Source organism: Phoxinus phoxinus (genome assembly GCF_949152265.1).
Source record: "Phoxinus phoxinus genome assembly, chromosome: 24".
NCBI classification, from domain to species: domain Eukaryota; kingdom Metazoa; phylum Chordata; class Actinopteri; order Cypriniformes; family Leuciscidae; genus Phoxinus; species Phoxinus phoxinus.
Window position 1 is genome coordinate 23,904,517 of NC_136899.1, and position 11,225 is coordinate 23,915,741.

At 39.5% G+C, this 11,225-nt stretch overlaps 1 protein-coding gene across 5 annotated transcripts in view; it reads left to right on the plus strand.

Annotated features, from left to right (window-relative positions):
- Positions 1-10,716, plus strand: part of nck1b (NCK adaptor protein 1b) — a 57,354-nt gene extending 46,638 nt beyond the window's left edge. For all 5 annotated transcript variants that reach the window (XM_079602274.1, XM_079602275.1, XM_079602278.1 and 2 more), the window contains 2 exons: positions 5,562-6,280; positions 7,124-10,716. In XM_079602274.1, the coding sequence (XP_079458400.1) occupies positions 5,562-6,280; positions 7,124-7,324 (920 nt within the window). In that variant the 3' untranslated portion in view covers positions 7,325-10,716. The remainder of the gene's footprint in view (positions 1-5,561; positions 6,281-7,123) is intronic.
- The last annotated feature ends 509 nt before the right edge of the window (positions 10,717-11,225 follow it).

An 11,225-nucleotide genomic window follows, 5' to 3' on the forward strand; every position in this document is an offset into this window, starting at 1 on the left:
ACTTTCATGGTATATACTTGCTAGCACTTTACAATAAGGTTTATTAGTTAACATTAGTAAACTACATTAGTTAACATTAACTATTAATGAACTGCACTTATACAGCATTTGTTAATGTCAACATTTGCTAATACTTTATTAAAATATTGTTAACATTAGTTAATGCACTAAAACAAGTTTTGGAAGATCTTTTAAGTCTACATTTAATTGATAAAGTAAAACAATATTTTTGTGAAAATAAATATGCTGATTTTGTGTACAAGAAACATTTATTATAATCAATGTTGAAAACAGTTGTGTAGCTGATGATTTTATTTGGAAACCATGATACATTTTTGTCAGGATTCTTTGAACAGAAAGAAACTTCAAATTTTTCTGTAACACTATAAATATTTGACTGTCACTTTTGATCAATTTAATGCATCCTTGCAAAACTATTCGAAAAAAGTGTGTGTGTGTGTGTGTGTATATATATACATACTGACCCTAAACTTGAATAATGCATTCTCATATCCTCTATTTTTACATTTTAATGGCCTTTGCCATTGGGTAACACACTGCAAAAAATGTTGTTCTTAGTATTTTTGTAGGCAACATTTGCTAATACTTTATTAAAATCTTGTTAACATTAGTTAATGCACTGTGAACTAGCATGAACAAACAATGAACGGCTGTATTTTTATTAACTAACGTTAACAAAGGTTTAAAAAAAAACCCGTAACAAATGTATTGCTCATGGTTAGTTCATGTTAGTTAATACATTAACTAATTCTTAATAAAATAACCTTATTGTAAAGTGTCTTATTTACTTTGCATAGTTGCATGTAATGTACAAATCCACCTTTTCATGGCTGTAGGTTGCTTTTAAATGGAGTACAGCCCTATATTGGAGAACAATAGGATGAACTCACCAGAGGAAACAACTAATCCAAGTAGCACTCAGAGGAAAGAAGGGAAGTGGATGTAGTCTGTTGGGCGGGTGGAATAGTAGCTTTATATGAATCATACTCTGCTGGGATTGTCGTAATGGTTGCCAGTTAGTTTGCCAATGGCAGATTTTTCTTAAACCTGATTTAAAAAAAAAAAAAAACGTAATATTAGAGAGAAAAATGTAAACACTTCGATATATGCACATTGAGTTATGGCCATGCGAAGTGTGTAGCTTCCTTCCTGAGCATCCTCTGTAGGAATCCAGGAAAATTCCTTATCCTGTATTCAGGAAACACACCATGGCTTCATACAATGTGTTTTGTTCTATTAAATAGCAGCACATCCATGGACACATATAGAGACCAGATTATGAGAGCCTTGGGTTCGGCCAAAGCCTCCTAGCAAGTTTGGTTATTTTTTGGCAAGCGTCTTTCGGATTATTTTTCAGAATTCATAATCTCTTTCAAAAAAAGTACAATTCCAACTATTATTCCACTACTCCTAAAGTGGGATACATGTGTGATGGTGAAACCTGATTTCTAGTACAACATGTTCTTGGGACAGCATTCCAATCGACCAATCAGATTTAAGGGACAAGTTTACAGTTTCTGTCAAGTTTAAGGTTAGGTGCTTCTGTTCCCGTATCATTTTTCCCTCTGATTTTATGGATAAGTTATGGGTAGGGATAGGGTTAGGACTGCTTTTTCGGACAGGAATGTTGTTCCAGGATCAACAAGATATGGAACATGTCAAAATCACGGCGACCCATGTGTGACACAGCCTGTTTGTGTTGATGAGGTTGGTTATTGTCTGAGTGTTAGTTAAGAGATTTGAAAAAACTCTCCATGTCAGCTCCTAAGAGACCATGTAGACTGACTAATCCAATGACTGAGTGGGTGGATTACCCTCCGTCTCGTGAAGCAACATCAATCACATTACGCTCGAGAAAACTACCACCAATAGTCTGAGCGTTCACACACCCAAGATCAGTTGCTCTTTTTAACAAGTGAAAACTTGAAATGTGCCTTCATAATTCTTATATTTAAGCCTGTATTTGAGTCAAGATTTGCTCTTATTCACACTTTATTCACATTTCTATTTTCTTGAATGAATTACATCACTCAAAAGTTAAGTCTTTCCAAACCCCTATAACATTCTTCTATTGAACAGAAAAGCCCTATAAAAACAACTTTTTCCACTATATTTCAAGTCTTATGAATTCATATGTTTGTGTGATGAAGAGACCCAAATATTTGATGATGATATTATTATTGTAAACTAGTAATGCTCAAACCTTTTATTTACTCTAGATCTTTTCAATGAATTAATTGATCTGGTTCACAAAACCTTTCTGAATGATTCCTTTATGAATCGTAACGATCTGGTTCTTATCTCATATCATTTTTGGGTTAACTATCCCTTTAAGAAATGTCTTTTGGATTTGTGGATGATCATGAGTTGACCTTGTGCTGTCAGAAGGTTCACACACCCGTGGTTACATGCACCAACACGTCCACGCATGGAGCACGAAATGCTCCAGTTACTATTGCTCGACCACTTCACGTTTACTTCCTGCTCGCACCGACCATGCAAATGTCCACCCCCCCCTCAATCGGACATAGCTTAGGGGCCAGAGGCAAATATCTTGGTTTGAGATTTCATGTATTTGTAATGCAAATCAGGCAGTAGAGGCATCCGCAAGCACAGAATAAAGTCCTCTGGCCTTGAGCTTTGATAAGCATCTTGCTCTGAGCAAAAGGGGCTCTTCGAAAAGCTTTATGTTCTCACTCAGTTAACCTTTAACCTCGGAGTAAGCATAAAGTAAATTGGGTGATTTCCTTTTAGAGTAGATCCAGGATTTCAGCTGCTTCTCGGTTGTCAAGTTTTGAAAAATCATAGCTGCTAAGTATTGCCTACAGGTATATGAAGTTAAAATGGTAAAAGCTGAGTTTGCCTCCTTCCCAGATAGATTGATAACCGAATGTTTTACCTCTTTTTGGGGGGCTTAGTACCATGTTAATAATCGCATGGCTATTTGGAGATATCCATTTTAAAAACCTCATAAACAGCCTAAGGTGCTGTGGTGGACTTATTTGGGTAACATGCTTATCTCCTGGTAAGAATGGTCTGGCCTGATGGGTTTAGAGTGGTTTGTGGTACTTTGAGCAAACCTTCTCAGACCAGCAACCCACCTTTGAATACTTGCTGTAAAACTAGCCTATTGTAATCGCATGGTATTCTTTGAAGAACCATGTACTTTGTATTGTATACAGTACCATGGTATTATCCAATACAGTCATTTTGTTGCTGCAGGACATTTTTGTAAGGTATCTGAAGAGAACATGTTTTTATCTGTCCTTGGGCCTTTGGACTGGCCCGGCACAAACTTACCGTAACTGCCAAGTGGACATTCCTGTATAGTAACACTATTCACAAACCTTTGCCAAACCCGCCAACATGGTCGAAAGGCCTCAGGGTCAGATATTCTCCATTAATCCTGTAGACCGACCCACTTGGCTTGACCTAATGTGGTCGGACAAGCCGAAATCCTCAACGGTATCCATGAACCTAACCCAACACTCCCTCACTCATTCCCTCCCCGCGGAGGAGGACGATGGGTGTGGTTTTCATTCCAGTGTCTCTTTGCAGTTAATTGTACTTTTCTCTGAATAATAGAGCTAAACCGCACAGCTGTGCAAATGAGTGAAGCAAATTATAAATATATTTTCTGAGAATAAATTTGACGCATTAGTATCACGGTGGCAATGTTTTTTCACGTTGTCATAAAGCAAGCGCATGTTTTGCAGAACTGTTCTGTTGCTCCTACATGCATGTTCACATGGACATAATTTAATAATTTCCATAATCAAGGATGAAGGCACAGATGCACGGCTTGTCATATGACTTGTGAGTGGTGGGAACATGATTAGTTGGTTGTGATTGGCTGGTTTCTGAACTGGACCAGTGGCCGTGTTTACTAAGAGAGGACACATTGCTCAAGCAGGCGGGAGCTGATCGCTACTTGTACCCATGTCAGTGTGAAAACACAAGCCTCACTGCACTAACATGTGTTTGGACAAGTTCTCCTTTCACTCATGCCCTGCCTGTTGGTGCCTGTATCAAAATACAATGCTCTTTGGTTTCACAGATAATTTCAACAAGAATGGAATGAGTACAGGGTGCGGGGTGATGAAATTACCCCCTGAAGAGATTGTCTCAACACATTTTTCATTTCCAATCAAGATTTTCCAATGAAAATATCTTTTGTTAAATGTGTTATTTTAAACTGGTGCAGTCAATGTCATTAAGCCAATGCATGAGTTTTTGCTCGGGATACAAAAGAACTGATCCAGAACCTAGTCAGTGTGAAACCTAGTCTGGAATCAGATTTACACTTGGTTCGCAGTGTTCACAAAGGTTGGCAGTTTAAATTACGCTGCCTTGGCTTGTACCTGGTTTTGACTACTTTTTAAAGCATTATCGCAGGAATTCTTCATGGAGTAGGCAATCCCAGAATGCATAAACAAGCTCACTGAAAAAAGTTTGGATTTGCTAGCAATTTAAATGGAATTGGTGATTCATTGGTTCCTGCATTGCGTTTGTTTGCACTCTGTTCAACTTTGTCGTATTGCCAATTTCTTGTACCCAGGAAATCCAGAATTCTCGCGAGAGCACAATTTGAATTTGCTCAGCTAGTAGCTCTCGTGTCAAGTAATAATGCTCATTAAATATGCCCCTCTATCTGAGCTGCACCAATCAAATCGGGTTATCTGATATAGGCGGGCCAGAGGCGAGATGTCATTAGTCATTAGTAAACATTGCAAGATGCCTATGGATGAACACCAGTTGTTTGAAACGGCTTTGGCCGCTACAATGAAAGATTTAGACTTGCCTTTTTCTCTAAAAAGACGGCGCTCGAATTGTTCCTTTGCAAGAAGGAAGTTTTTGCTGTTTTGCCACCCGGATACGGTAAAAGTATAATCTACCAGTTAGCTCCGCTCAAGTTCGAACCCGAAGAGAGACACGAGAGGCGGGAACAGAGTAACATTAGACATGATAAATGTGAAGTTGCAGAAGAAAGAACACCGTGGAATTAACACTGCAATAGCCTGAACTTAAGCTGGACCCAACTTTTCAAATGTAATCAACATTTTCCTAAGTACTAGATGTGTTGGGCTATTTAGCATGACATTTTAATTATATTCTGCTGAAATGAATGAAATTACTCGAAAAAAGATTCGTTCATTTTGCTGAACGAGATTCAAAGATCCGAGTCAGTAAAATGAGCCGAACTTCCCACTATACTCGGCTGGTAGCTCAGCGTATGGGGCTTAGTGATACGTCAACCCGTGTATTGTTGTGATTGGTCGTAGTGTTAGCCAATTGCGTGCAGTGAGATTTTCAAATGCATGCTGGGTGCCGCCCCTCGAGCTGGCCGATTTTCATTAATTTTCATCTTTTAGATTTAGGTCTGGATTTCCAGGCTAAATTTCTTGTGGCATTGTTGTAAAAAACAAAACAAAAAAAAGCTTTCAGTGTTAACACCCAAGTGCAAGTAGTTGAGTGCAAAGACGACACCTGTTGTATATTTCGGTAAACCCTTAATTGTACTTCTTTCTGTATGTATGCAGGGATCGGTAAGGTGAAAAGGAAAACAGGCATGCGTGAAACAGCCTCCAACTCGGACTCTGACTTCAATCCAGACAACAGCGAACGTCTGTATGACCTAAACCTCCCTGCGCTCGTCAAATTCAGCTACGCGGCCGAGCGGGAAGATGAGCTGTCGTTGGTTAAGGGCACGAGGGTCATCGTCATGGAGAAGTGCAGCGATGGCTGGTGGAGGGGAAGCTACAATGGCCGTTCGGGATGGTTCCCATCCAACTACGTGACGGAGGATGCAGATGGATCGGCGAGCAACGACTCTGCTGGCTTGTCGGAGAAGCTGGCTGCTGTTGTTCATAGTGTGAACGGCAACCGAGTGTTGCACACAGTACAGGCACTCTACCCGTTCAGCTCGGGCAACGACGAAGAGCTGAACTTTGAGAAGGGTGAGGTTATGGATGTTGTGGAGAAGCCAGAAAATGACCCAGAGTGGTGGAAGTGTCGCAAATCCGACGGGCAGATGGGACTTGTGCCGAAAAACTACGTGAATGTTCTGCAGGAGTCGCACAACTCGGCCAGCATGGCAGGGCCGCCCACACCTGACTGTGACTACATCGAGCCTTCATCCAGCGGACGCTTCGCTGGCAAGCAGTGGTACTACGGGAAGGTGACGCGCCATCAGGCAGAAGTGGCACTCAACCTGAGGGGCGTAGAGGGAGACTTTCTTATTCGGGACAGCGAGTCCTCTGTGAGTAGACTGAAATCTTCCTCTTCATATTCTCATGAAGGTGCTTAAGTACCATACAGGTGAAAAAATTGTGCAAGTAAATTTATTTCAGTAATTCAACTTAAAAGGTGAAACTAATATATTATATAGACTCATTACATGCAAAGTGAGATATTTCAAGCCTTTATTTGATATAAATTTGATGATTATGGCTTACAGCTTATGAAAACCTTTTCACAATATTCAAATTTTGAATTTGGGGTTTTCATAAGCTGTAAGCCATAATCATCAAAATATAACAAATAAAGGCTTGAAATATCTCACTTTGCATGTAATGAGTCTATATAATATATTAGTTTCACCTTTTAAGTTGAATTACTGAAATAAATTAACTTTTACACAATATTAACATTTTTCGAGTTTCCCCTGTAGTTCAGTGTTTTGAGGAAAACACCTTCAATGTGACAATTTTGTAATGTTATTTTTGAAGTGGAGAGTTTAGCATTACACCACAAATGTCATAGTTCCTTTTTTGATTTTCAAAAGCATATACACTTCCTCTGTTCCAAAAACGTCTCGAGCTGCCTTCCTAGACGGCATTTGTTTTATGTTTTTTGAGTATCATGTTAGCTTAGCAACATGATAAACTGCTAAATCTTTCGTAATCAGTTGTGAGTCAATTCTTCCTTGTGTTGCTTGAGTGAGGAGTGCTTGTTTTTTACGAGCTTGTCGATGACGATGCTACCTTAGATCATACCAGCTGTCTTAAGTAGTTCACTGTGTTTTGGGACAGAGTTGTTAACTTGAGATTACTGGCCTAAATGAACAATTTCTTCCCTTTCTCTTTATATTTTGTTTTTCTAGCCCAATGACTTTTCAATATCGCTGAAAGCTCAGTCCAAAAACAAGCATTTCAAAGTCCAGCTGAAGGACAACCTGTACTGCATCGGACAGCGCAAGTTTAACACAATGGAGGAGTTGGTGGAACACTACAAAAAGGCGCCCATCTTTACCAGCGAGCAGGGCGACAAACTCTACCTGGTCAAGGCTCTGGCTTCCTCCTGATCCCAGTAGAAAGAATATCCAGTTAACAAGGACTACACTTCTAGACAGACTGGGAATATCAAGCATTCCATGAAAGGGAGGTACAGGGAGAGATGGACAATGACACTCCCGTTCATTTGCTCGGAAACTTGCTCATTTCATTGAGGGACATGCCCAATGTATCAAAATACAGTGTTTAGACCATAGGTGATGCAATGTATTTTGATGTCAACATGTATTAGAATTAAAAAACTAGGTCTTTTTGTTAATATATTCTTTTCGAAAATGTATTTTTCATTTGTTCTTGAACTTCCCTGCCAATTTTTTTTTTTAATTGTCCTTTCAAGTGTCTGCTGTTGAAGTCCTCACTGCAGAAGAACTAAGGTCTCACGATACTGTCTGTTACTGCCTGCATTGCCTGAATGACAGAACTATTGAAATGAACGTAATTGCTATATTTATTAGGAATCAATCTTCTGCCAAATGCTCAAACTATAAAAGTGAGTTACCGCAAGAATATCCAGATTTAGGCACTATCAGATTAAACTTGAACTGCAATCAATAATGGAAGTCTTGCATCTGAATGTTTCCAAACTTAGTCTCGTTTAGGATGACAACGATATTTTTGAGGGGTAAAGTTGATGAATTTCTACTTCCTTGACAATCGAGGTGCAAATTATTGAGGCTTGTCAGCTTGTGCTTCATTTGTTATCCACACATCTTGGAACTGTTAGAATCCATGCTATGCCATAAATCTGATGTTTTGATGATAATCTTTTTCAAAGATCTTAGCTGTGATTGATGTCTTCTACTAGACATGTATTTGAATGAACCTGGGAGTTTGTGCAAGAGTTGCAGATCTTCATTGGAGCCTGAATTGCAATGCCATGACTAAAGCAGATTAAACTACATTGTTGCACACAATAGGTCTTTTATCATTCAGTGTTTTACTAATAAAGCTGTCTTTCGAGAACAAAGCCGCAATCCTTTTGACAAAACGAGTGTGACTTATGTGAAGTTTTAGTTTTTCGATGGCTTTGTTGGTTTAAAGCTCAATTAGGTGTTTGCCTTTGCTGTGTTTGGCACTCAATTGGTTGCTCACCGTCTCAAATGAAGCAGGTATTGTAGCGTAGAAGATGAATGAAGGCAGGATTGTGAGCTCAGGTTTCAAGGAAGTATCTACTCCACTTGGAGATCAAGATCTGCAGTGCTGCTTCCTTGTAGTTTTCATCAGGTTATGATAAACGGCGAGAGATGTTCCATTGAGGATCAGATGTTTATATGTAAAACTTCGTAGATAAGTATGTTTGGTGGACCAGGGCAATGGAAAAGACACTTCCCTGGACACGTCTCCATTTCAAGCTGGAAAAATATGGAAGTTTCTTTTCTCGAGACTCGCGAGGAGGGTGATGATCTGGGCTCTCCTCCAGGAGACCATCACTATTACCATGATTACTTCTCCAGCTGTTTGGAGCCGGACTGAGGCAAGAGTTGAGGAATGGGTTTTTCGAGGAGTGTGTGGAAAAATCGCCAAGACATGCAGAGTTTGGTCTTGGATTTAGTGGAAATGTCAGATTTCTGTCAATATGACACTTGGTGTTTAGGAGAGTGGGTCTCAACTGGTTTTGCTTCAGGACAAAGTGATAACTCAACAGTACCAAACATTTATATAATTTAGTTTAGTAGTTTTGTTTTGTTGTTGTTGGATAGCATCCAGCAAGACCTTATCAGAACAACCCTGTTGCCCAATTTTGGGTTGTGACGTGCCAGTTGAGATCCACTTGTTTTGGATGAGGGATTTCTGAGATGTACCAGTTGAGATCCACTTGTTTTGGATGAGGGATTTCTGAGATGTGTAGTCTTATCACATAGCTTGTGCCTTCATCTCAGTTGTTGGAACCAAAGGTTTGGTGTTCCTCTTCGCTATTCTAAGATGCGCACATTGTTATTTGAGTATCGCTTTGCATGTGCGCAATGCGTCCCTGATAAGCGACTGATGTGCGCGGACCATGTCCTGGTCATACAAACATTCCCATTGGGGAACTTCCCATCATGATTTGCCTCCTGACTGAAGTGACCTTACCAATATAGACCTTAAGTCAGGGTAAAAGCCATATTTAAGTTCAGTGGGTTAAACCAACGGTGTCCAATCCTGCTCCTGTTCAGCTTTACACACATGCCTGGAAGTGTCTGGCAATCCTAAAGACTTTGATTGGCTGGTTCAGGTGTGTTTAATTGGGGTTAAAGGTACATTATTAGAAGCTGGCAGGATTGAACACCCCTGATTATACCATCGTCTACTATGGTGTTAATCATAAACCTTGCTGAACATCATTGCTTCACAGCTTTGTTTTGATTTGCTTCAAATTAAATATGGCATTAAACTTGACTAAGGCGAGTAGACCTAGCAAACATGGTTACCTAATAATGTCTGGATATGAGTATACCTGTGCTTAATGCTGCCTTCACGTGCTAGCAGAACTTTACTTCCCACTTCTGAAGTCGTGATTACGAGCTTGGCGCGTTCAAGTGCTTAGTTGAAGGAAAGAACAGGAACCATGGAGGACACCAGGTTTGTTCTTGCCTATTAATTGGGAAAATCGTATTTAAGCCAAAATATTTAGCATCCAATTCATTGACAACCATATAAACATTCACCTCCCTATCTGTAGTCTGTAGTTGCTGACAGTTCTGGAATATTTGTCAAATACAGGCAATATTCGCTGTGTATGAAACATACAATGCTTCAAATGATTATATGTACATATGCACTAGTTTAATGACAATAAAAGGTGATGTAGCGGTTGTGGAAAAAACTAATAAAGAATAGCAATTCTTCCCTCCGCCATGTTTAAAGTTCATGACGCCCGTCTGACGGGAGTATCATCCCAGAGTTTCCCAGTGGTAAACACGACTTGAGAGGGCGTTCATGTCCAATATTTAACTGGGAAACTCATATTTAGGATAACTGATAGCACGAGAAGGCAGCTTTAAACTGCTAGATATACCGATCAGCTTATGAAGTAGCTAAAAATTGAAAGCGGTGGATATCAATCATGTAGACCCAACCAGAAAGTTTTATTTTCTTTGGGTTGTGACTAAATAACTTTATTGTCCTTTCTTTTGGGAGTATGGTGGTGTTCACTGATTTTGAACCGAGCCGTAGTAGAGACTGAAAACTTTATTTGTGTCTGGTCTGAAATTTCATGCAAGGTGCATTGTAACAAAACATGGACAATTATTATTATTATTTTGTACAATGCTCTATCATTTCAGTCTACTATGTTTTGGCAAATTTAAGTCAAACAATTTTGGGATAAATTTTCTAAAATAACCTTTTGATTTTTTATTCAAGCTTTCAGAAAAAAGAAAAATCGAGAAATCAATGCCCTCATCAACTTAATTTAGTTACATGAATTCGAGCATAATAGATTTAATGGGCTGAATTGACCAGATTTAATGAGTAAACTCATTCCCATTATTTGTGTATCCGACTGGAATCTGATGTTAGTGATTGACTTGACTGTCCACATTGTGTATCGCAACTGTTCCCCGCTTTGGTTTTCCGGTGTGTAATATGCTAATAACACAGTTTTGTTTCTACAGCGACTCCGCATGTTTCCTATAATGATGTATGACATGTTTACGTTTTATGTCGCGTGAGAAAGCGAAATCCGATCCGATCAGAGCAGTCGGACAGAAACGGATTTCCAAATGCGCATGCGCAAAACCACATGAATGTAGATCGAAACGGATTCGTACGGCGCGTAATATGAGGATCATATAGCTAAATATGATCGGATTCCAGTCGGATATGCACAGAAATCTGATTCGCACTGACAGTCTGCACGAGGCTTCAGAGTAAACCGTTGATGGACCCGGAGGTGCTGTGAAAATGAAATATAGTTGTATGTTCACTGTC